Source organism: Natator depressus, chromosome 1 (genome assembly GCF_965152275.1).
Source record: "Natator depressus isolate rNatDep1 chromosome 1, rNatDep2.hap1, whole genome shotgun sequence".
Lineage (NCBI taxonomy): Eukaryota > Metazoa > Chordata > Testudines > Cheloniidae > Natator > Natator depressus.
Window position 1 is genome coordinate 238,677,285 of NC_134234.1, and position 26,510 is coordinate 238,703,794.

The following is a 26,510-nucleotide window of genomic DNA, read 5'->3' on the forward strand; positions in this document are numbered from 1 at the left end:
TCCTGTCTTCCTAGCAAATTCAAATGTTCGCTATTGTTTTCAGTGTATAAAAAAAAAGATGACTGTGGCTGACAAAACAGGATACAGAAACCAGTAAACTGACCATCAAAGCCAGAAATACTGAGTTGCTCCCATTGACCTCAGTGGGAGCAGGATCACACACAGCGGTTAAAAAATGGATGCCTCAGTGCCTGATTTACTATGCCATTGCGCTAGTTTTTTATGGAGGTGGAATGCCATTGATTTTGATTGCATTATACTGCCATTGCGAAGAGAAGAATCAGGCCCTCTGGGTTTAAAGTTTTCTTAGAAGTGGGAGGCATCCCACTGAAAATTATAGGTAACAATCTGTACTCCGTAAGTAACGGGTGTGTTCTGATGAGTGGAGACAGCCATGTGTTCTATAAAGAAGTCGATACCTCCTCAGTGAATCCCTGTAAAAGGAACTAAGTGCAGGTGGAACATCCTAACATGATTCCTGATTAAGTATTCTGACAATTACAGCTGCCAAATATGCTAATTTGAGGAGGAGGCAATATCTTTATGCTCAGCCTGCATGTCACCACTCTTAGGATCTCTGTGTGGTATTGCTACTGTCTATTATTTATAGGATGGCATATATGGGCATGGTACTTGACAGAGAGATAAGATGTGACCCAGAATCTGCTCCCAGTTTACACCTGTGTCAGTCCAGGATACCTTCACTGAAAGCAATTGCATGCCTTGGATTCACACTGGAGTAACTGAGATCACAGCCTGGCTCAGTGTCCCTGTCCCAAAGCGTTCATGGTCTAACTGAATCCTGAGATCCTTACCCTGTTATAACTCAGATTTGACTTGGTCTTTACTCAAGCAAACTCCTGTTAGAGTCAATAGTGACTGAATAAGAACCCCAAAACGTGGCACTGTGTTAAAACAGCCTAATGGTAAGGAAAGACCAGGGTGCAGAGTGGGTCACAGAGATGATGGTTTCCCGCTACTGTTGTGTGTCTCACCAGCAGTTCAAAAAGAAAATGTGTTATCACTGTTTCTACAGCGTCCTAGGTGTGCTTGGTGATTTGCGTGCATAGGGAGACAGGAAGTGATACATGCCTGCACAACTGTTGCCCTTTGATGCAGCTCATCTACCTGACATGTTAACACTGCTGGTTTTCCTCTTTCTCCACTTTAGGGTGAAGTCCTGGGCAGATGCCTTTGGTGGGGAGATATATTCCATCATGACAAAGTATTCAGGCTCTCTCCTCTTACAGAAGGTAGGCCATACCTGCAAGGAGCTTTGCTGGTTTCAGATTTTGTGTCTGTGTGTGTCTGTGTGTGTGTCCCCGTCCGTCCATCCTGGGGATCGATTGTAGAAGGGCAACACTAGGAAATCTTCACTAACTTTCAAGACCATTTGGATTCATTTCCCAGTCCCTCCCTCTAACCTTCATTGGTCCAGGTGGACTTTGCACCTCTCTCTGATGCTTTCATTGGCTCATTAGCCACTTTGGACTCAGAATTGCCCTCCTGGCTTTTCATACTGTCCATGGGCACTGTTCACCTTTCTCCTCTGACCTCATATCCACCTATTTCCCCTAATGACCATATCCACTCTTCTCCTCCCTTCTTAACTGCATATCCATCTACTCCCCTGCCTGCTCACTCTACTCCAATATTTCCTTCCTCTCCGTTCCCTGGGCTTTCCCAACTGGGGCTCTCTCTTGTTTATTTGTACTTCCTCATCTATCTTCCTCCCGCTGTTTCACTGAGTCACTTCCATCTTTTTAAATCTTGCTTTAAAATCTGTTTTTCCTCCGCAGTTTAGGGCTGATTCTCTGAAGGGCGTTGTGATGCCAGTTCTGAAAGCCGCTGTATACAACTAGATTGCCTTGGAATAAAGAATGGCTCACCCTAGCCTGCCCGTCATACACAGTTCTTTAATCCATGCCCCTGAAACTTCAGCACAGGAATAGCAACTTTCATACCCTCCGCTTCTTGAAATTCCAGCTGCTAGGAACATCCTCATTGGCAGCAGCTGGCAAAAATGGGTCCAGCTCCAGTGACTTCAATGGCGTTTGGCCCATTTGCACCAGCAGAGAATTTGGGCCATCATGTTTGATTTGCTCAGTCCATGAGCTCAGGCAGGGAATGTTGGAACTGGAGAAGCACTGCAAAAATCTGTCTCACGTTTTTGCTGGAATTAACCAGTTATGAACCAGCATGTAATTATCTGAAATAATGAGCTTGCTTTGGTCAGGCCAGCTCCTCTTTTGTTTTCCATGAACTCTGGAGCGATTGAGTTCTGATAGCAGAAGGCTAATTTGAAGGGTGCATGTGTGAGTCTGCATGGGAAGTTGTATATTTTATATGGAACAGGCCAGTGCAGGAGATAGATGGTGGTGGTGGTGGGGGATGTTCATTGAAATTGCCGGGGGACAGAGTTCTCGTCAGAATCCTGGCAGGGAGACAGTTCCATGAGCCAGATAAGTAACCAATCACACATCTTCATGAACTCACACACAGTGACTGTGCATGTAGGTAGGGTAGGCTTTAGCATGGAGAGCAGCGAGCTCCAGACCTGCCTCTTGATCATTGCCATTCCCTTGGCTCTCATTGCCAAAGAGTGGGAGGAGGGAGATTCTCTGTTCTGATTCAGATCTTCCTTCTGTGAAAACTAGCCTCTTTCCATATGGCCACACTCTCTGCTGGCTGCCAACAATTCATTTGCTTGGATGGCCTCTGTACATAGCACTGAGGGTGGGCCTTTGAAAGTGCTCAGCACTTGCCTGTCCCTGCTCCCAGTGAAGCTAATGGTAAATTGGGGAGCAGGGTTCAGCCAGTGCTGAGCATTGTTGAAAATCACCCCCGAGTGGCTGCATGAGCCTGCTGGTGCAATCAGTCTCCCTGTGTTCTGCTTCCAGGCAATAGGGGTCCCTGTAGCCCTTAGTGGATGACGGATACGGAGCCTGGTTATCATCCTCTTCACCCAACCTCCCATGGGACTCTGCCCCAGTTACGCCCCAGTAAATAACCCATTTCTGGGAATAGGGAGAAGTGAGAGTAGTTTCTATACCAATTTCTATATTGTAGAAGGGGCTAGTGCTAAGATGCTGTGTCATGACGGCATCTTTTGTGATAGTGGAAGGTGTTCAGTGCAAGCACACCCCGTAACCTGGGACACCATTGCTGTGCTGGTTGCTGTCCCTGTGCACTATAGACAGCTTGAGGAGGGGAGGGGAGGGGCAGGATGATCACGTGCACCTTGCCCTCTGCCCTGTGTGCACAGCTGCAAGCACAGTTTTACCAATCAGCCTCTTTTTGGTGCTGCTGGAGAGGGCATGGCTCAGTACAAGCACTGCAGAACCCATCTGAGAGGATGGATTCTCTTTCCTCGCACCCACCTTCCATTCTCTCTCCTACTTCCCTGCATCTTCTCTTTGTGCCAAGCCATAAATTGCCCTTCACTTCTTCTACCTGTTTACATTTTGCCCTCTTTCTACTGATTCAGCCACTCCTGTGCTCCAGCTACAAAAGGGACAGAATGTTGTTCCATTCACACTTCCTCACCTTTCTACTGGACCCTCCGGACACTCCTTCTCCAGTGTGCTCCCTTCTGTCTGATGCAAGAACAGATTCCCTCTGTGCCTCCTTACCTGTGCTTGTCTGATAAATGTCCTCTGGTCCTTCAACACGAGTCATCTACACTGATCATTAATTAGTTCTTTTCATGAGGAGCATACATGTGCCACACTGGACTAAAATGCATTCAGACCCTTCATTGCCCAATTCTTACCCAGCCATGGTGTGATACCAAAACTGGCTGAAGCCTGGCCTTTAGTAGCAGTGACAATGGTTACACGTTGCCAACTTCTACAGTGTCACCAGCTGATAGAACCAGCTTCTGGCAGGTATCCAAGTTCCCTTTGGACCTAGCTTCTATTTGAATGGCTTCTCTATTTGCTTTCTGCTGGGACCTCCATCTCCTGCAATGTCACAGGGCATTTGCCCCTTGTCACGATCTTCATGGAAAGATGGCAGGTATGAATCTTTCCATAGGGTTCTATAAGCTTCACCATCTCTGTTAAGGACTGTGAGAAAATGCTGCAGCCTTCGTCTCCACTGCTCCATCAAAACAATCCAATAATGCTCTTGCAGCTATTTCTCCTCAGAAGTTAAAGGCTTCCACCTTCCTTAAGGTCGGAAGTCAGAGGGGTTGTTTCTTGACAAACCCAGTGTTATGAGAGGCAGTGTGGGCTGTGAAAGGCAGTGTGGACAAGTTACTAGGACACTGCCCTAGGAGCCAGGACAGGTAGGTTCTAGTCCCACCTCAGCCATTGGCCCACTGGATGACCTTTCACCTCTCTGTGCCTCAATTTCCCCTTTGTCTGTCTTGTCTATTTAGACTGTAAACGCTTTAGGAGAGGAGCTGTACAGAACCTAGCACAACAGGGCTCAGAGATGCTGCTTCTAATAGCAGTCACCACATTCAGATGGTCAATAAAAGATTGCACCAAATCCAGCAAAATTTTATGTGTGATTCTCTCAGAGACGAGACGATTGATTTCTGACTGAAAGGCAGTTTGATTCTGACCAGCAAATCAAGCCCAAGATTCATGCAGCGGCGGTGGCATCCGTCTTTCCCTGGTAGGCTGATAGAGGAGCACCCCCACACCCACGAATAGCCACATTTCACCGGCCCCAGTCAAAGATCCTGAGCGGTGCACTGATAGAGAGAAGGAGGTATCTGCCTCTCTCTTGTGCACGATGCAGACCTGCTGCACTGAATGCAGATGGGCTGTGCTTTGCTTGAAATGGAATTCTCGATGTCAGAGTGGGACACTGGTTCAGCGGCATCTCAGGGGAAGAATGCTCCTCACTGAGTCACCATTGTCACTTCCTGCAGGACCTGCAGGGCCGGCCCACAACATTTTGGCACCTGAGGCAGGGAGCTCAAATGTTGCCCCCATGCCTCCTCGCTTGGGCCAAAACTTTGAAAGGTCTCAATTCTGCCTTCTTCCTGTTCTACTCCTCTCATGGTCCTGCTCTGCTACCTACCCCAGTAAAGGAGAACTAACAACTTTAAATGCCTTGTTCAGAAATTTTAAGTAACACTTAACTTTCAAATGCCTGAACAGCAAATGTAACTTTTCTTGTCTGCATAGTAAACACTGGCATTTTTATCTGTTTGAATAATGAAAGTAGTGCTTTCCATGCCTTCTTGGTTGCAAAGATTTGAACTGCTTCCTGCTGAAGGTCCACAGTCTGGGCCAGCTTATGCTCTATTGAGATGGTTGCAAGGCCGACCAGCCTCTCCTGTGTCATTGAGGAGCGTAGTTGTGTTTTTATTAGCTTCACCTTGGAGAAGCTGCGTTCTCCACTGGCAACTGTTACAGGATGTGTTAGAAGTATGCGCAGAGCAACAAAAGCATTTGGAAGGAGGGTGGTCATCTTATTTGTGTACATATATTCCAGAACAGCCTTTGGAGTTGATCCTGCTGAAATGTATCTTGAAAGGGCTTTCAGTTCATCACCTAAATCACTCGCATCAATATCGCGCATGTCATCATGTGTCAACCCTGTCTCTGGTGCCCTGTATTGCTGGTGTAGGTCTTCTTCAGGTATAGCGAGGAGTTTTGGAATATCATACAACATCCCAAATATACTGCTGTGTTCCTTGAGCTGCACGAAACGTTCCTCAACTGACTGTATTGCACAATCTAGCACCTGGTTAAAGAATTCAACTTTGCATTGTTGTTTGGGGTCTCTTATGGGATTATCCCGTGCCTCGTAATCAAAATGTCGTCTTCTCAGTGACTCTTGTATTCTTGAATGGGTGGGAAAATAGCTTCAGTGTGAAGTTCCTCTGCCAACTTCTGTGCACTCTTCAGAACGTTTTGAATTCCCTCATCTGACCGGTCAGACTGTAGGTATGACTTTGCTTTGTCCAGTTGTTCCATGGCCCCAGATATATCAAGGTCAACACCTTGGAGTCCTTGCTTACAACATTTATTTCAAACAATATGTCATGCCACAACACTAAGCCACACAGAAATTTGAAGTTATGTATGTTTCTGGTGATTCCATTTCCCTCTGCCACTGTTCTCCCATGAACAGTTCCTGTCACAGCATTATCCTCCATAATGGCAACTATGGCATCATCTGTCTTCCCAATTTGGTGTTTGATAGGCTTTATCGCCTCAACTCGACTTTCCCATCGTGTGGCACTCAGTGGTTTCAGTGTCAGAGAGGATGTTCCCAGACGTTGCTTCAAAATTTGCCATCGATGAGTTGATGCAGAGAAAAATACATAGATGCTCTGAATTACATTAAAAAATTCAGCAGCCTCACTAGAAGCTGATGCTGCATCACTGACCACCAAGTTCAATGAATGAGAACCACATGGGACAAAAAAAGCTCGAGGGTTTAACTCTCGGATCTGTGTCTGCACTCCTCTGTTCTTTCCGCTCATGTTGGCACCATTATCGTAGCCCTGACCTCTCACATCAGCTATTGCAATTCCCGTATCTTCCAGCTTTGTAAGAAGCACATTTGTCAGACCAGCTCCTGTAGTATCATCAATGTCAATAAATTCTAGAAAATGCCCTCTGACAGTCACCATTGAAGGGACATTTTCACTAGGTTCTGTTGTTGTTACAAAATGCACCATTAAAGTCATTTGTTCCATATGGCTGATGTCAGGTGTGCAGTCCAGAATAGCAGAGTAATAGCTTGCTGACTTCAGATCTGCCACAATCTTCTGATTGACTTTTGTTGCCAGTAACTGAATGATCTCATTTTGAATTGTTTTTCCAAGGTAGTGCTGTGTGTACATTTCTTGGGTGGTGACTTCTCAGATGCTCCTGGAGTACAGCATCAAACTCAGCCATCAGCTCCACAATTGTAAGGAAGTTTCGATTGTTTGGCTCATACAACTGATCTGAAGTGCTATGCAATGCTAGGTTTGGGGTAGCAAGCATTCTCACAATGGCAATGAGCCTTTTCAGAACATTTTGCCAGTAAAGAGACTCTGATGCAATCTTTTCTTGATGCTGATCATCTATGGTGGCCTTTAACCTTAGTCTCATCTCAAGCTCTTTCCACCTGTGGAATGCTCTCTGGTGATTTGCTGCCTTCTCATGGCATGCCAGATTTCTAGCCAGATTTTTCCATTCTTTTATTCCTGTAGAACCCAATGTGGCTGGAACATTAGACTGGAAGAGTTTGCAACAAAAACAGTATGCAGCATTCTGGGGATTTGAGTACATAAGCCATGGCCTCTCCACTTTGTCACCATTGGGGATTTCACGCCAGTAACATGTTGGATGGAGACTTCTATTTTCATTCTCTTTGGGGAACATGAAGTTTTTCACTTGCTGTGGCCCATGCAGTACAAGGAAGTCCCTCAGGCTACTGCTCAAGTGGGTCCACAGTCCTGGATCATCTAGACTTAAGGAACTAAACTCAGCAGCAGCTGTTTCTTGCGCCTCCACCACACTCTTCTCTGATCTACACTTTTCTTCAGGAATGTGCATGGTTACATCTATTTGAGATGGAGGTATGGATTCTGCAGTAGCTGCCAGGTTACCTGCACTCTGACTAACTGGAAGATCAGGCATCTCCTCACCACTCACATCCTCAATGGGGCCGGAAGGCTCACCATGAACATTTGTGTCTATGTATCTCAGGAGAGCTCCTTCCTGCTTAGATAGAAAAGCTTCCTTTGCTTGCTTTCTTTTTCTGAATGCTGATCCAGAGGGGCATTTTCTTCTTTCACTCATGACTGCTGTTCTGTGCCAGCTATAGTGGCTCTCAACACTCAATTAAAGGAGACAAATAAGCAGGGCTTGTAGCAGGGCCTGAGTGAGGGAAGATATCAGCGTCTTAAGGGCCTAACTGGCTCCTACTAGTTCAGTTGACTGCCTGTTCTCCTCAAGTGGGTTCAGGGAAGCAGCAGGAAACAGGAAGCTCCCTGAGAAGTTGGTGTTAATCAGTCCAGGCTCCTGGGGGTGGTAGAGAGGTACATAAGAGGCTGCTCCTCCTCTCTCTTCCTGCAGCTCCTGCTGCTTTCTGTTATTCCCTCTCACCTTTTCTCCTGCCTGCCTGTTATGTCTCTTGTGCCCTCCTTCCTCCAGCACAGCGCTCCACCATCTCTGTGCATCTAGAGCAGAGAGAATACATATGCACCAGCAGCAGACACAATTTTCTACACTCTGGGTCCTAGTGGCACACCTCCTCCCCACCCCACAGTCTGGCACCTGAGGCGGCCACCTCAGTTCGCCTCATGGTAAGGCCAGCCCTGAACCTGGGTTCGATTTCTGATCCAACACAGCCCTGTATACTCTCTCTTTCTCTGAGTCATCTCCTCAAGTCCATTTCTTACTCAGGTTAGACATTACTAGAGAAATACACATGCAGCTCAGACAAGTCAGAATTACCTCTCCCCCCTTGCTCCCTCTCGAATCCTATTTATTTTTCCCTCTCTTCCTGGGGTTTTCCCCTCTCTTCCTGCTGTGCCCATTTCCCCAGGTCTTTCCTCATCCTCTATCCTGTTAGGAAACTCTAGATCAAACACCATCTTCACTAATAAGCTTCTTAAAGCAGATAAGCTTGAAGGACTTCAATCTGCTTGACGCTATAGCTGTGGAGAGAGAGAGAGAGAGAGAGATTTCATGAGGCTAAGATCAGGTATCCTCCTAATGCAGTAATGTGAACAAACCTCACGGTCTTGAGGTAGGTGAAACTTGTTTTCAAAGAGACCAGAGCTACAAAGAACTTAGATGTAATTTGGCAAACGCACGCACGCACACACACGTGCACCCAGACTCAGGTTATGTTAAGGCAGTGGATTTGAATGCACAGAAGTCAGAAAATTCAAATACAAGAGTTTCCAAAGCAATGTTATCGTATTTGAGCTACATGGCACATTTCACACATGAAATATTTTGGCTTGCTGCTACATATACAGCATTATAGGTATTTGGGGCGCTTTGCAGACAAATACAAGGACAGGTCCCTTCCCCAGTGGATTTATAATGCAGAGGCCAGATCCTGGATTTTTTTCTCAATGTTTGCTCACTCCTCACTCAGGCAAAACTCTTACTGAAGTCAATGGGAGTTTTGCCTGTGTAAGTACATAGTAAAAACCTGAGTAATAACAATAAGGACATCAGAATTTGGCCTTGCATTAGGAGCTTGATATATTTACAGTGTAAGTAAATTCCTGTTGCTATTAGCACCATAATTTTTCATTTCCTGCCTTTTCTACACTTAAATCTTCTAATTAACTAACATTTTGCATGGAATTTCATTGGCAGTTTTTGCTTGCTTTTGTTGTTTTAAAGAGAGGAAAACTAATAAGGCATTCCTATTGCAACCCACACCCTCTGCTTCCAATCCTACTGGATACCTCCAACCTGCACCCATCCCACGAGGCCCAATAAATCCTTAGGCTGTGTTAGAATTATGATGACACCAGAAAGCAAGATGGAGCCCCATTCCTCAGCTAGCAGTGAGCCAGGAACCAGCCAGGACATGGTCATGGCAAATTTTACATAGCCACTAAAGGATGCTTTAAAATTGCTTTACTCTGGTCTGCTGAACTCTCCACTGCAGTGCATTGGCTCTGCTGTGGATACAGTGGCAAAGCATACGTCTTCTTTACCGTTAGTGGTTCCTTTTCTGTGAGCCCTATTTTGAAGACTCAGATGGGACTTAAATGGTTCACAGGCCTTTTGCGTTCAGAGAGGTGAATTTCATACAAATTGCTTTCACCCAAAGAGAGAAATTACTTTAAATTAGTCATTTATTTTCTCAAGAGTAGTAAAAAATATGTGCATTGTGCACTAAGTAATACTTTCTAATTCCTGATAACTTCTAGTAATTAGATAAAAAGGGCTAGTTCATTCGCCCCCACTGAAAAATCCATGGGAGGAGAAAGCATAGCAGAAGGCCCAGAAAACTCCATGAGGCTGACAAAATACATTTGAAGGACATAAAAAATCCCAGCTTTGTTTCACTATGGCTTGTCGAGTTTGCCGGCTATATAGTCTACCAGCTGCTCTCTGTTATACAACAGCCACGTGGCCACTGCTGAGAATTTCAGTGATCACAGAACCCAGCCACATGATGGAAAACTTGGTTGTCCATGCTCTGGAGGACATGTGGATCAGGATTTGACCCTAAGTAACTGAATTACTTACTATTGTTTTTACTAAGAAAAAAGAGATCAATGAGAGTGAAATCCTGGCCCCATTGAAGTCAATGGAAAAACTGCCAATGGGCCCAGGATTTCATGCTTACTATATTTAGTTAATTAAAAATTGCAAAATAAATATGTTTCCTAGAACCTATTCCTGGTTTCCTGTGTGGCTAAACCCCCTGTTGGCTTCAGCTGGAAATAAGACTGAGTAAGGAGATTGCTAAATATTGCAGAATGGACAAATTAAATAATGAATGTTAAGTGATTTTGCTGGGTGAGGATGGACTGTCTTTCTCTGACTTAAGTAGTGGCACTGTCAGTGAGTTATGCAATGCTAAGTACTTCAGTGGACTAAATTTCATGGAGGTTGGAACAGGAACATATATTTGGCAATGTAAATCACTTCACAGACACAGCAAAGGAGACAGAACTCTGGGTCCTCAGCCTCCCCCACTTCTGCTTAAGGAGAATCCCAGTTAGTTGTTGTTGTTGTTTAAAGGAAAGTAGACTCTTTTTCTGTTTGTGACTTGTATGCAAGCAACTTATCGGTTTTTCTTCTGGTGGTGGGGCTTTTTGTTGTTGTTGTTTTTGACTGTTTATTATTGAAAATTACTTGCTGAATAATTTCAGCAAGTGAATCTGGGTTGATATTTGATAACCAAGATTCTAAATGTAATCTGTGTTGGTTAGTTTTGATTGGACACAGAAATCTACCGAGACATTTATAGTGCACTTATCACTATGGTAACTGATCATAATACCTGAGGTTGCATGGCATTATTTGTGCTCCCTACTCGTAGGATGTGAATAGTCTTTCAGCAAATAGTCTCTAAGGGTCCTATTAAAATTCACTGTTTTCATCAACATTCCGGCCAGTAAAATTATTTGCTAGAATATTTCCTGGAACGTGAACACAAAGGTGTATGAACACAGCCCCAGTGAATTCATTGAAATAGCCAGCTGCTAATGTTGTGCAATATTCTCCCCACCCCAGGGAATTCTAAGGGTTGAGCTGTGCACACTGTGTGTGGCTGGGCTCTTACTGTACACTGTGGCTGGTTATTGATATCCTTTTAGCCTCTAATCACTAATATGGCAGAAGCATGTTCAAAATAACTGACAGGAGTGGCAAAGTGCTGTTATTACCCTGCTAGGGCTAAAAGGCTGCTATTCAGCCCTGCGCTGTTGGGAACAATCACTGCTCCATCCTGCACCACCCCAGTGTATCCACGGCTGATGGTGTTTTCTTTGCGCAGAGCATGCATGCAAGTGCTAGTATAGTTTCCCCAGCGGTCTTGCATTCCAGGGAGAGATTACTCTGATCTCACAGAGGCGGGCCCTGATTAAAGCCCCCAGAGTGGCAGAGATCAGCTTCTCTGTGGATGAAACTATGACACAGTTAAATGGGACAGGCTGGCAGCCGCTGGGATGAGTCCGGTGGTCTCGTCATCATCCAGGGTCTTCCGTCTGTGGGCTGTAAATCCCCTGTTGGTGGTGTTGCTGTGCTAACGTTTGGGATCATCCCTCCCCCATCCAGTCCGGCTACCCAGCAGCAGCAGCATGGATGCAAGGGCTGGAGTTTTTAATCCAGTAAAGCCTTGCTCTGTTAATCATGCCAGACAGAACTAGCAGCTTCCGCACGTGCCTGCCGCAAGCTGGGCATGATTCTATTTCTGTCCTACCTCCTCAGCCCTGTCCCTTCCTCTAGGCGTTTCAGACTCCACATATGCTCAGCAGCCTTCTCTAACGATGAGTGAGCTTGTCTAACAATAGGAGCCCTGGTTGCTTATCCCAAAGACATTCAGACTCCTCTCCGCATCTTCTAATTAGAAAGGACCACCAAATCCTCTGCCCCCCACTCATTTTGTATCGTGCTGGGGAGTGAACCTCAGGCTGAGAGCATTGGTGCGCTGCCAATATTTTAAGAAGGGGCTCTCACAAAACTTTCTCCATGTAGCCTGTTTATAAACCCTGTACATCCGGGGGCGAGGGCAGGATGCACGTACTCCAAAGAGAAAGGCTGAGGGAGTAAGGGAACCTATTACTTTGTTTTCCCGCTTAAATCAAAACAGTCTCATCCCCATCACCACCAGCGGGATAAGGGCTCTGTCCTTTTTGACAGAGGTTAATCACATTGTCTCCTTTTGCAGTTTGTTTCCCTTCCTGCTCCCATCTGGTCTGCTCCTCTTTCCTCGTTGTTTTTAAAGAGAAGACATAAGACTACCACATCTAACATGGAAACTGCAGGGGCGATTTAGGCACGCACAATATAATTGCCCAGTATGGAATTTGGACAGACAACTGGGGGTTAAACCCCTATTTTGGATCAAATGTCAGAAAATCTTGAATGACTATGAAGTTGTCAGGACTTTGTCCCAGCCAGTGGAGGGCATACCCAGCTCTAGTGCTCATTAACCCCAAGGCAGGGAATTGGTTCAGCACGGACTCTGGAACTCAATCCCCAGCACCACTCCCTGCACCCCCAGGGTTTGTCTTGGAGGTCTCCCAAGTCCCATATAAGCTCTGATAAGACCCAATCCTCCTTGGCTTGTGAGAGTTGACAAGAGCTCAGCTTGAGGTGGCATGCTGGCAGGTATGCATGGCACATATACAGTTATCATTGATGTACATACACACACTGGCAGGTTTTCAAAACTTGGCTTCCATTTTTGCACAGCTTGCAGCTGTGAATAATCACAGGCACATTTTTGCATGGGTGATCATTTGCTGGTGCACCTGAGGTAATGTAGACAACTACAAGCACCTGATAGCACCAGCAAATCAGTTACTTATGCGAAGAGGTCTAAATTAACTGCATTATGCACCAGTTATTTGCACAGGCCCAACTGTATGGAAGAAAGGGGAGGCATAGAAAAGGCCAGATGAAAATCAGGACCACCCTTTAGATCAGGGGTGGGCAAACATTTTGGCCCGAGGGCCACATCAGGGTGCAAACTGTATGGAGGGCCAGGTAGGGAAGGCTGTGCCCCGCAAACATCCTGGCACCCTACCCCATTTGCCCCTTCCCACTTCCTGCCCCCTGACTGTCCCCCTCAGAAGCCCCCACCCATCCAAACCCCCCCGCTATTTGTCCCCTGACTGCCCCGTCCTGGGACCCCCCGCTCCAAACCGCCCCCCCCGGGATCCCACCCCCATCCAACCCCCCCTGCTCCCTGTCCCCTGACTGCTCTGACCCCTAGCCACACCCCTGCTCCCTGACAGGCCCCCCGGGACTCCCACCCCCTATCCAACCCCCCCTGTTCCCCACCCCCTGACTGCCCCAGAACCTCCACCCCCATCCAACCACCCCCTGCTCCCTGTCCCCTGACTGCCCCCTGGGACCCTTTCACCGCCACGCGCATGCCGCCGCCGCCCCCTTACCATGCCACTCAGAGTGGAAGGAGCTCGCTGCCCGCATGGCAGTATGGCTGTGGGGGAGGGGGGACACTGGGGGAGGGGCTGGGGGCGAGCCTCCCCAGCCAGGAGCTCAGGGGCCAGGTAGGACGGTCCCACAGGCCGGATGTGGCCCGCGGGCCGTAGTTTTCCCACCTCTGATTTAGATGCATCTCTCTCCAGTAACTAGAATGCCCAGCTAATGTAATTGATTCACAGCTTTCCTAGTGAATCTTTTATTCAATGAGGATTTTCTCCTTTCCTTCGGCCAGAAGTACAAAGACGTGGAGCCCACTCTGAAGATCAAGGAGGTGGATGGCTTGGAGCTGGTGAAGAAGTTCTCAGAGCAGATGGAGAGCATGCTGCGCAGAAAAGTAGAAGCTGTTGAGGTACAAACTTTATGGGGAAATCCCCTTCTGCCCACCAGAAAACTAGAGACACTGAAGGCCAAATTTTTAAAGGTATTTAGGCACCTAATGATGTAAATAGGCTCCTAGTCGGAGTTACAAAGCACCTAGGCACCTAACTTCCATTGAAATCAATGGGACTCAGGTACGTACGTGCTTTTGAAAATCCCACTAGGTGCCTGTCTGCATCTTTAGGATCCTAAATACCTCTAAAAATATCTGGTCCTGATTTCCCTGCAACTGCTAAGCTATGCAGGTATAAAGGTTATACAAGGAGTTCATTGCCCATCCAAACAACAGCTGGTGCCTCTTGACTCCATCTGTTGTTATGTAGCCACTAGCAGAAAGATAGTGGCCTACAAACAGAGGAATAGTAGCTTCTACCTCAGCCAGGGGTGAAAAATAAAAGAAGTAACTTGCTAGCTTCAAAATAAATATGAGAAAATGAACATTCATTCAACAGATCCAGGGCTAACTCTCCAGAAGGTGAGACCCCTGCCCTGTGCAGTGCACACTGGCTATTGAAGAGTGGCAGCCTGTTTGAACATTGGGTGGCCCAATGTGGCATACTGTGACTATTGTCGCTGAGCAATATGGACTGTGAGTTTGACTCTTGCAGCTGCTTGAGAATGTGTATTGTGCACATTAGTTGCTCTCTGATTGGGTGAGGTTCTTTGACCTGTGTTATGTAGGGAAATCAGGCTAGAATCTTGATCATAATGGTCCCTTCTAGTCTTAACATCTATGAATCTGGTGTGTGCCAGTGTATTTACCCTAATTTTAGAAGTGCGGATCCATAGTCACAGAGTCCTGGCTCCCTAAAAACAATTTGGTGTAAAAAAGTAAAGATGGGCCAAAACCACAATATTTGGATCTGGATCAAAAGGCAAGTTTGGGTGTGTTCAGGTCCAGGGTTTTGGTTTGACTCATTAGAGAGCTAGGGACCTTCCATGAAGTTTAGACTCAGATCCAAACTTGGATTGCCTTATTAAGGCCCATAACACAGCTGCAGCTTATTGTGCAGTGTTGTAAATGTGGCTGCATTTGAGCAGGATTTCATCTTAATCTAAACAAATGATCAGCTGATGCCCTGAAACCTGAGATTTGATAATGCAGATGATTATTTTAGCTTCCATAGCTGGCAAAGTTTACAAATGGTCATAACATTTCCCGGACCTTTTACAAATCCAGTCATCACGCTGTTTGTCTCAGTTCCCTTTATGTTGGTGATAGGCTGAAGCTGGATTGGCTCTGGATTATCTTTTACACAGGGCTCCTGTTAAAGTGGAATGAAAACTTCTGTTGTTTTTCTGAATAAAAGTCTCTCTCTATGAATATGCTCAGTGCCATGGTACTCATTGTCTGGGGGGGACAAAGTCTTAGGAATGAGTAGCTGTGAGTACACTCTCCAGATTTGAAACTTGCTCCAGAGAACTTTAGTTCCTTTATTGGATGCAGGGGAATTTGTAACCTCCCTTAGCTTCCTCTGCTGTGCTGAACTAGATCTAAAGTCCGAGTCACTGGGTTTTTCAGTATTTTGTGAACAATTCATGCTTCTGAAAAGACTCGTCCAGTGTTAGGGGGCTTATTCCTTCACACACTTACGTCCCTGGTCCTTCTCGCATGAACAGAGAGCAACAATACCTGAAGTCCAAAGGTGCAAACAATTCGATGTTTATTGGGGTGAACTTCCAGCAAGCATGATTCCAGTTTCCTTCCTTAGTGTCCCCCTTCCCAGCTCTGACACCACAGAGCCTTACCTGCGTCCCTGTTCCCATTCCCCCGCTTAGCAAAACGTGATTCGAATTTCCCCACCCCCATTCCCTGTTCCCATTACCCCCCATGCCCACTTCCTGATTGACTGCAGACTATATAGTAAAACTTGAGTTCTGCTTAGCTATACCTTAACCAATCATTTTCCTGAAATTTAACTAACCAATCCTAATCATGTTATAACATGATTATTTAACCAATTATATCCCACCACCTTAATTAGTTTACACCCAGGAAAATTAATTATACAGCAGACAGAAACAATCACAGAACCAGACAGAGATTATACAGACAAAACAATAGGGAAATGGGGACTACAATGATAGAACAAACACAGAAATGAGGATTTCACATCCCAGCCATTGATAAGTAAGTTCTTGCCAGTCAGGATGCTATCAAACTAAGTTTCCTTTTACATTTTCTAAGCACTTCCCTTTCTCTGGAGGTGATAGGCACTATCAGAACAGGATTGTATTCCTAACAGCTCAATAGCACCTTATTTCAATGTGACTAGCATTCGCTTCCCAGCTTATGGCTGCCTCTGCTGTTTAGCCAAAGACCTTAGCCTAAGAACAGGGCCTCAGACTGTCACAGTAAGAGAAGGCCCTTACACGGCTCAGACAGTGATTTTGATTCTTTCTTTTATACCTCTATAACTAGCTAAGTGATAAGAATACACCTAAATTCTTAGAGTATAGGCCTTTACAGACAGGCCTGAATATCTATATCCTAACATCCAGTGTTTCCCACTCATCCTCCCTTTGTGTGTGTTTGCATTAGAGGCTGGTGGAAGCAGCGGAAGACGCAGATCTGAACCATGAATTCAACTCCTCACTGGTGGTACGTTCATATCCTTCAATGACAAAGCCCTGATTCATGTGACAGGGAGCCTCGAAGGAACTGGCCAATAGCCAGGCATGGTCTGCCAATCCCAGAAGCGCCCAGCTATCTAAACATCCCATTCCTAGGCATGCTGGGAATTTCCTTGCCTTCAGAGCACCCAGTAGCACACTTACAACTCACTCCTGTCTCATTAGGAGTCATCCTTATTAAATAAGTGACTCCCATGGCAGGTCCAGGGCATTGTGGCAGCTCCTCGCCCTGCCACAGTGGTAGTAAACTCATGCTGAAGAGCACCCTTCAGATTCTTTCTGCACATGCTGGTGGCAGCTAGGGATGTTGCAGAAAGAAGGGTGCTGATTCCTTCCACTCCAGACTCCTTGGCACCCCCAGCTGTGGCTAACTCATGGGATGCCCTTAAAGGTGATCTCCAAAGGAGGATCTCCCATATGCTGTGCCATCCTGAGAGAAAGGGATGCATTGTGATCAGCAGGAGAGGAAGTGGAGTTTTAACAGGGGGAATAACAGGGACTCCGAATGATGGATAAGTGGAAATTCTTCGCTTCCTCCTGGATTGGTATATTCCACTGTGAACCTCACTTCTTGTCATTTGGCTGTAAAAGGCTGGTGGGGCTGGTGAGCTGATCTGATCACAGACTGGCAGGCTTGAAAATGACTACCAGGCAAGAGTGATGAATTGGCCATTATCTATTCTACTGGAGCTTCCTGAACACATCTGTCAAAGAGGGCGGGGTGAAGGATTAAAGAACAAGGCTACATCTATACTGCACGCTTCTTTCAGCGGCATGTAGCATACGTACTCAGGTAGTCCCCCTAGCACGGGTTTAAGTAGCAGTGTAGATGGTCAGGCATGGCTTAGTCAAGGTGTACAGATACACCTGAAAGGTGTGGGCATGTACCCAAGTACATGGCTTTCTACTTGCCCAAGCCATGCCTTCCCATATGCACTGCTGATTTTAGCTGCAGGAAAAGGCTTCAGCAGTGGGGAAAATCTCTGGCAGCAGGGAGGCAGCGGGGAAAGGCTCCAGGAGTGGGGAAAGGCTCTGCAAGCTCCCTGCTGCTGGAGCCTTTCCCCACTGCAGGGAAGGATTCTGGCAGTGGGGAAGGGCTCCAGCAGGCGGGAGGCAGCGGGGAAAAGCAGGGACAGATCATTTTTTTCTGGCAGTACAGATAATGAACTCTCTTGCTGTCTTTTCCCTTTCCTCTGTCTCATTGCTCCTCATCAACAGTTTGATTACTACAACTCTCTCCTGATTAATGAGAAGGATGAGAATGATAATTACGTGGAGCTTGGAGACGAATTCATCCTGGAGCCAAACGAGCATTTCAATAATCTGCTGGTGAACACAACGTACAGCGATGTGCAACTCCCAACCAATGTCTACAACAAAGGTAAGAGGGCTCTTACCTCTGACTTCCCAACTCTGTGAGGGGAACCTGGAAACTACAGGCGAATACTAACACAAATAGGAGGGCGGGAAGTGAAAGATAGAGAATAAGGGTTGTACTATGACTTTAAGACACTGTCCTTCTGGTGGCAGTGGGGAGCTCTGGGAGGCGTCGTGCCTCCTGCAGCAGCATCACTGCAATTGTACTTGGTGTCCTCCCCTCCTTGTGTGTCCACACATCTGCCAGTTACAATCTGGCCTTAAATCAGGAGCTGGCCTATCTCTATTGGAGTTGGCGGGCGAGCTCCTGAAACATGGGGCTGCATAGTCCTTACAGGCTGAGGCTCTTGACAACAATGGTCTTAAAGTTGCTGCCCTCTTCTATTGACATATCAGGCTGCCTCCAGCCACTGGCTCTGTGCCTGCCAGACCATCAGTCCTTCTCCTTGTGTACATTTTGGCAGGAAATGCTCCCTTACTTCTGTCTTAGGTTGAGCTCATCTCCTGTGACTGTCTGTATGTGAGCTCAGTGAAGCTACAGGAGCAAACAGAGGCAGGTGGTTACATCATTACAGGGCCAATGCAGAGAGAGAGGTTTTTTCTCCTAAACATTTTTAAATGAATTTCATGCTGAGCTGATAGCCCTAGGGACTATAATCTGGGGCACAAAAGATCCATGTGTTCCATAAACACCCGTTCGCTGGGAGGTCTCCAATCCAACTACTGACCATACTCAGCCCTGCTTAGCCTCTAAAACCACATGACTTCAGCTACTTAAACTAGGTCATCTATCATCATGCAAGCATCCAAGCCTCTAGCCCAGTGATACTCAGACTGGGAGCTGCAAGTGGCTCTTTAATGTGTCTCCTGTGGCTCTTTGCAGCACAGTTGGTATAGGTACTTCCACCTTTTCATTTTCTCTGTATGTATAAATATCTTCTTACTATATGTTCCATTCTATGCATCCGATGAAGTGGGCTGTAGCCCACGAAAGCTTATGCTCAAATAAATGTGTTAGTCTCTAAGGTGCCACAAGTCCTCCTGTTCTTTTTATTAAAACAGTGTGATTTAATTATTAACCAGTCTAAGTCATGAAGCTTTTACTCTGTTACTAACCAATTGTAGTTGGTAAAATAATAATATTTGGTCAGCCATTTTGCTGTGAGAATAATATATATTAAATAAAACAATGAATTCACATCACTGTGGCTCTTTTGTGTAATATTGGTTGCTAATTTGGCTCCTGAACCTCTGAGGTCTGAGTGTCACTGCTCTAGCCCTTCACTTACAAACACTCGTGAGTCCCATGATTTATTTGGCCTACAGTGATTCCCTTTTAAAGCTTCGCTATCATTATTTGTTATGCTGTTCGATTTAGAAATTATATACGCCACTGCAAAGTTGAAAAGCTTAAGAGGGTTTTATTGCAGAAAGAGGGTTTTGATCAAAGCTTCCCTTGTCCTGTTGCGGCTGCTCCATTTTACCCTCTCTGGTGCTGGAGTAGATACCACTACAAGCTGTCTCATGTCAGCCTCAGATATCTTATGTAAATCTTCAGATTTACCCAGGTGTAAGTGAGATCAGGGGTCCAGGATCAGAGATCAAGCTTTGGGGGAGAAGCAGAGACAGAGGAATGGAATGAAGAAAACCAGGGGAGAGATGTCCAAACAGAGAGTAATAGGAGAAAGAGGGAGGGCTTTTAAATCTAAGGGCTTGTCCACACTGGGTAATTGCATCATGTTAGAACATGACTGGAGGAGTCCTGATAACTAGCACGCAATGTTAAACACTCACTGTAACCTGGGACTGTCATGTTTAACATTGTTTCAGCTGATTGGGCTACCACTGCCCGCTGGTATGATATGACACAACAATTCCTGTCTATACTGAGTGCTACATTGTATTTAACCTTGAGTTGGGATCCTGTTCTAACTTGATGTAAATCACCCAAGGTAGATAAACCCCAGAAGAGGAAGGGAGATGATGCATGACCAAGCAGAGTTAACTTGTGATTGCTTGTGGTGACTTACATTCCAGGATTTGCTTGAACGGTGAAGACAATTCCTCTTGCAATGTTTGTTTTAAAGCCAGTTTCAATAGGATATTTGTCATCATGAAGGGAGTGGCAGTAGTGAGGAATACATGTTGTAATTGTGTTCAGACCATGAAGAATCATTGTATGTAAAGGCTCCATGCTGTCTGGGTCTCTCTCTTTGTTCCCACCACTCTCCTCTACACTGTGCTTTTTTTCCCCCTGTTGCACCCTTTCTTCCCCTCTCCCTATGTTTCCTGGCTCCGCATTTCCCCACAGACCCTGGCATATTGAATGGAGTTTACATGTCAGAAGCCTTGAATCCTATTTTTGTGGACAATTTCCAAAGAGACCCAACACTGACCTGGCAGTACTTTGGCAGCTCCACAGGATTCTTCAGACTTTACCCAGGTAAAGAGGCTCAGCATTCCTAGCCCTTTCTCTAAAAATCAGGGCAAAATATAAAACACACCAGGGAAGGGAACACATTGATACAGAACCTATTCTGGGAAGCCTAGGGTTAGGGGGATCACTGCCTTCCATTGTAGAATAGTAAGTATGGATTACATATGGGTCTGGCATTGGATTCCCCAAAAGGGAGACAACTTGGCAATAACTAACAACCACAGGTTGCCTGAGCTGATTGAACTGGGATGGCGTGCACCCCAGGCACATTCCTCTAAAAGAGTAACACTGGTGGCAATAGAAGACTCTCATTCTCTAGCCACTAGCTACCCTACAGGGGGGGACAACACAGCCAGTGTGCTGCACTTGTGACACAAAGGTATTTGGCTTGCCTACCTGCTCTTCCGGCTGACGGCCTGCTGTAGCGCCATCTGCCCTGAGAAATCCACGACGGAGCCTTTAGTGCTCAATCTGGGCCACACACCTACCTCTCCTACTTTTTAAGATTCTCAGCCATTCTGTAAGAAAAAAGATACAATATTGCCAGCCTCAGGAGACCAAATATCATCAGTCAGTCTCCCCCCCCTCAAAAATCATGAGATTGGCCCCCCAAAAAGATTATATTATGGGTTTGGTCTGTCTTTTGATTGTTTTGAACTCCCCCTGCCCATCACCAGTGTGTGTGTGTGTGTGTGTGTGTGTGTGTGTGACAATCAGTGTTGCCCAGTCTCCCATATGTATTGGGTAGGGGGCAGGAGCTTACACCCCCACATCTGCCCAGCAATTAATTCTGCCCTGGTCCAGCCCTGCTCTGCTCCTTCTGGGATTCTTCACGCTCTCCCCCAGGCCTGTGGGGTGGAGATAGCAGCAGTGTGCTCTCTCCCTCTTCCAGGCTGAGGGGAAGGAGTTTAGCTTGCCCATCCCCTCTTGTGAGAATGGTTGGGTTGCTGGTGAGAAGGGGAGGAGCTCTTGCTTTAGCAACTCTAATTGGTTGCTCAGCCCCAGCAGGCAGGCACACAGGGCAGGCAGCCAATCGAGGGCTCAAATTCACTGGAGACTGGAGCTTCTCACGTCATCGCCAAACTGGCTTCAACCTCAGCCAAAATCACGTTACTCGTCAAAAAAATCACGAGAGTCAGCAGCACAGCAGATATTGGAGAAAGCTGCGTACAAATGGTATAAAGATGATAGAAATGCACTCCCTCCCCAATTTTTAAATGTTCCTGAGAGCACCAGGCACAGCCCAGTGACATTTTGCATAAAAATTAATCAACACATTTGAGGGAATGTGTGAAGGCCAGAAATTAAGTTGGGAAAGCTTTGCGTGTATTTATCCAACGTGCCTGCTGCTATAACGGCTGGAGCTCTGCTGTTGGCTGTGGGAGTCACATGACCCTGTGAACTAAAATAGCGAGGACTCAGAGCTAAGGATAATTGAAGGTTTGCTGCCTGCAGGGGTGGGGGGCCAAGGCCTGTTTTCCTGAGTGATTAAGCCACTGAGTCCTCCTTTTGCTGCTCTGTTCAGGGATAAAGTGGATGCCAGATGAGAATGGAGTGATCTCCTTCGACTGCAGGAATCGAGGCTGGTGAGAGATTAGGCCCCATCATCTTTTTCTTTCTCTCGCCCTCTTTTTCTTCTCTTCTTTTGGAACTTTGATTGACCCTTGTCCTGATTTTTGTCCCACTCCTTCCTAGTGTGGGTTACAGAGATCTGAATGGGGAGTGCACAGACATCACAGTCCAGTGTCTCCAGTGGGGAGTCTAATCAGAGCCTCTGTTGCACGCTGCTCCTGGGAGAGAGAGGGGATAGATAAACTAGTGTTTATGCAATCACGTTGTATCATACTGGATTAGAGAGTGTTGTCCATCCCCTTCCAGCACCCCTCCCTCCCTCTTGGGGTCTAACGTCTCATATGGAATCACCATCAGTGACTCCCTTCTTTATCCCCTCCACTTTATGAGACTGCAGCCAATGGGATGGCACTGTTCAGAGTCCATCGATTCCGCTCTTTGAATCAGTCATCTCAGTAGCAGGGACTGCTGTTAAATAACACCAAGTTCCCTTTGTCAGCTATGTCTGAGCATATCACCTCTGCAGCACTCCCAGCCTTTGCCAGCCCAGTAAACAAGAACCCAGGTCCAGCAGAGCACTACTATTAAACAGCAGGACAGCCCCGTCATATAAATATGAATGGTACATCCCACATGGGATAAAGGGTACATTCCCAAGCCTGCCACTGCCAGGCAGCTGCTCCAGACATGCATGTTATCTTGGGTCTAGAATCAAGGACCTGATATGGCAAATGGTATACCCACAATTCTGTCTTCCCCGTGGTTATGTTGTACCAGCTTCTCTTCTCTCCCAATCCTGTAAAGGTACATCCAGGCAGCCACCTCGCCCAAGGACATTATAATCGTGGTGGACATCAGTGGGAGCATGAAGGGTCTGCGGATGACCATTGCCAAATACACCATCATCACCATTTTGGACACTTTGGGGGAAAATGATTTTGTCAATATTATTGCAGTAAGTGTATCCCAGTCTAAATATAAAACAACTCACCCTGTCAATCATGCCTGCCTTTCAGCTCCACTAGCAAACCATGCTGGGATAGCAGTAATATCACTACAACCCTTAGCTCTAGAGTTAGATGGGAATGGGAAATAAAAACAAATCAGCTATGACAAGTCAGTGGCAAGTACTTTGGTGAGTGTCCAGCAGGGTAGATGCTAATTCCTTATTCACCCTGTGATTGACAGTAAAAGCTTTTTCATTCATATTTCACAGACTAAACCCAGAGGGACGGAGTCAGTCCTGGGATGGGGGCACTTGGTGCTTCAGGAAGTGATGGTGCTATTTTCATTTATGGCTGTCATCCCTCTGAGCCAGTAATACTCCAGCCTGGTGCTACGAGGCATTGTGCTGCTGAAGCTGCTATCTTTCATATGAGATGTGTAAACAAAATCCTGACTACTTGTGGTCAAGAAAGATAGCACTTTGCTGAAGAGTAGTGATATTAACTTTTTTATGTCCTGGCTGGGATCACCATGATACACCAAATTCTGCCCTGACTTCCCATAGAACAGAGTCCAGTAAAAGGTCAATCTCCTGATTTTCAAAGTTTTTCATGGAATTAGGCCTGGATACCCAAAAGACTATTTCTTCCTCTATGTGACCATGACTTCCTGTGACACCACTGGAACAATAAGACAGTTGACCAATCCCGGGGTGGCTCGTGACCACAGAAGACAGAACTTGCACAGGATCAAGACTATGGAACTCAATGCCAAAGAAAAAGAGAGTGATTGCTAACCTCTTCCCTTTCAGAGCTAAATACAAACCCCAGCTCTTTGGCCAGGATTTCCCATAATTATACCCTCATTCCTATAGATTTATGGGAACAAAACATCAAAATCCCTAAGCTTGACCTCTGCTGATAGGGAAGGAAGTGAGAGCTCATTGTTATCTGTTTAGGTTGCTAAGCTATTCCATTGACGGGAGCCATATAAGTACCTGGATGGATAATTGGAGAAGTGAGCCGTGTTGATTCAGGAACAGAGGGAAATCATACTAAGCTGGGAGGGTTTTATGTTCGTTTTTTAAAGAGATGTATGTAATATATGTCCCCTTGTGTATTGTAATCTGGGAATCTAAGTGCTGACGTAAGTTAGTCTGTAGCACAGCTATTAGAGTGTGGAGAAGACTACTGGAACTCTGTTGTTAAAATAGCATTAACCCTGCACCTCTGGGTGTGCCTGGATTTAATCTGCCAACATGCTACAATTTAATTAATGTATTACTTTAAAAGGCATGATTTTTAAAAGTGTGATGTGTCTAGAGCACATTATTGGCACAATAAAATTCTAAATAAAGAGCTAAATAAAACAGTGTAACTATAAAATAGATGCTGTTTTTATCCCTATAAATGTCCTCTTACGGATCTTACAGTCAAGAGATTCCTTTTACCGCTAACCCTATTCTTTTACTTTTCTCTTTTCAGTACAATGATTATGTTCATTATGTTGAACCCTGTTTCAAGGGCATCCTGGTCCAAGCAGACAGAGATAACAGAGAGGTGAGTGCCAGACTCAAAGGTGTTGTTGGGACAGCTCTTATTGTAGTTGGGTTAGTGGGACTGTGATGCTTTCGTGGGAAACTCCAAGGGCAAGAAGCAACTGATGTCCCAAAAACGTGGATTTTTATTTCTGAGACCTAGAGCCACATTCACGGTGATACACTGGCTGCTCTGAATCTCTCTGGATATGCAAAGCAAATGTAAACTCAGTGCAGCTGGCTGGTTAAACCAAGTTTACAACTGATCTGTGTCTCTGGAGCAGCGCAAACTAGCCGGAGCATACCAGTCAGTCTTTCCTGTCCTATCACAAGAAACAAAAGCACATAACTCTGTGTGCCATTTCTAAAAGCTCAGACCTTCCATCCACATCCTTGGCCCTCAGAAAGGTGGGAATTCAGCCCTTTCCCAGTAAATGTCTGGTCACCAATGAACGCTGCAGTCTAGGTTCCCCCTTTCATAGGGCACTTTTTCAGTGTGCTTTTCTGATAGCTGCTTTTCTGATGTGGGCGTGAGGAGCAGCTGCAGCCCTAAGGTGGTCATTGTGCATCTGACTGCTGCAAGATGCACCTCCCTCCTAGCTGGGATGTATTTTTAGCTCCGATTATATCTCCCTTGTTTCTCTCACTCTCAATCTTGTGGAGGTGGCTCATACCCACATTGTCCCCATAGTCCACAGTTAACATTATCAGAATGTTTCCCTCCACATTTCTCCCCAAACTCCCGTGTGTTTCACCCTCAGCAAAGGACAAATCTCCGAAGAGAGGTGCTGCTATTTCTGGCAGTTATTTATGAACATGGTGTGCAGCAACCTAGAGTACAGCACATATGTGAACATGGGTGCCCCGTGATAGAACTGTTATTGGAGTAGCCTATTGACTTTCAACATCTGCAGCCGCCACAGGGGAAGATTGCCCAGCCATCTAGAATAGTCGTGTGCCCTGAAATACAGGGTTTCTTTGGCCCTGTGTCACCCTTCTCTCCCCTGTCCTGAGAATTCTGCCTTCCTTCTGTCCGCATCTCATATCTGCCATGTGTTTCTCACTTCACACTAGCACTTTAAGCAGTTAGTGGATGAGCTGCAGGCAAAAGGAGTGGGGACCGTCAATAAAGCCGTGCTGGAATCCTTCAAAATCCTGAGGGAGGTAAGAGCATTTTGTTTCAAGGGTGTTAAAGAGCATGCTCACTCCTCCTGCCCCCGAGCCCTTCTTCCCCATGTCTCATGGCACTGTACAGCTCGCATCGGGTCAGGGGGAATTCTCCTAGTGCGGTGACATGAACGTTTTCTGACAGGGCCAAAAGTTGCTGATGAGCATGTTGGCTGTGATTGTGACATGGATGGTGATGGTGATGATGATGAACTTGGGCACTCTGACTTTAGGGAGCTGTTTGTTTGTTAATTTATTTAAAATGCTCAAACCCGTTATTGCTCCCGATGAGGATAGTAATAAAGGTGGCATTGCCATGCCAAAGGAAAGTGGGTAGCTGACGTGGCATAGAGCCACTTGCTATAAATAGTCACCTTTCCATAGGGAAAAGTGACCCCATAGATCAGTGCCTTGAATCGTCCATAATTACGTCCCTCAGGTCTGATGCTCAATTCATTCCATTTAATCAGAGCCTCTTACTTCATATTTCAGTGCTGTGCCAATTCATCTGTGCCTGAAAATGAACGATTGATTGACTGAAGTGACTGGAGAAGGAAGGGGGGGACTGAGACAGCTTTTTAACAAAAAGGCTTGAAAGAACATAATTAAACTGACTGTATTCACTGGGCCAAATTCAGTTACTCGGGTAAAAATCTCTCTGTGACTTAAATAGGAGTAGAGTTAGGCCAACACTAAGTGTTGTTGAAAATCTCATCCTTATTTTCTCCTGCTATCACATCTCATATTGTCTGGGAGACTAATAGGACTGAGCTCAGATCTCATGTACACCAGTGTTATCAGTCAGTGGAGTTACACCCGTGAGAGCATGCTCCCAATCAGGCCCGTTGTGCTG

General features: G+C 46.0%; 1 protein-coding gene across 1 annotated transcript in view; it reads left to right on the forward strand.

The window, feature by feature from the left end:
* Positions 1–26,510, forward strand: part of CACNA2D4 (calcium voltage-gated channel auxiliary subunit alpha2delta 4) — a 194,040-nt gene that overhangs the window by 26,825 nt on the left and 140,705 nt on the right. Inside the window, exons 2-10 of the mRNA XM_074938861.1 lie at positions 1,172–1,253; positions 13,843–13,959; positions 16,531–16,590; positions 17,841–18,003; positions 20,311–20,442; positions 21,962–22,022; positions 22,813–22,963; positions 24,438–24,512; positions 25,565–25,654. Of these exons, the coding sequence (XP_074794962.1) occupies positions 1,172–1,253; positions 13,843–13,959; positions 16,531–16,590; positions 17,841–18,003; positions 20,311–20,442; positions 21,962–22,022; positions 22,813–22,963; positions 24,438–24,512; positions 25,565–25,654 (931 nt within the window). The remainder of the gene's footprint in view (positions 1–1,171; positions 1,254–13,842; positions 13,960–16,530; positions 16,591–17,840; positions 18,004–20,310; positions 20,443–21,961; positions 22,023–22,812; positions 22,964–24,437; positions 24,513–25,564; positions 25,655–26,510) is intronic.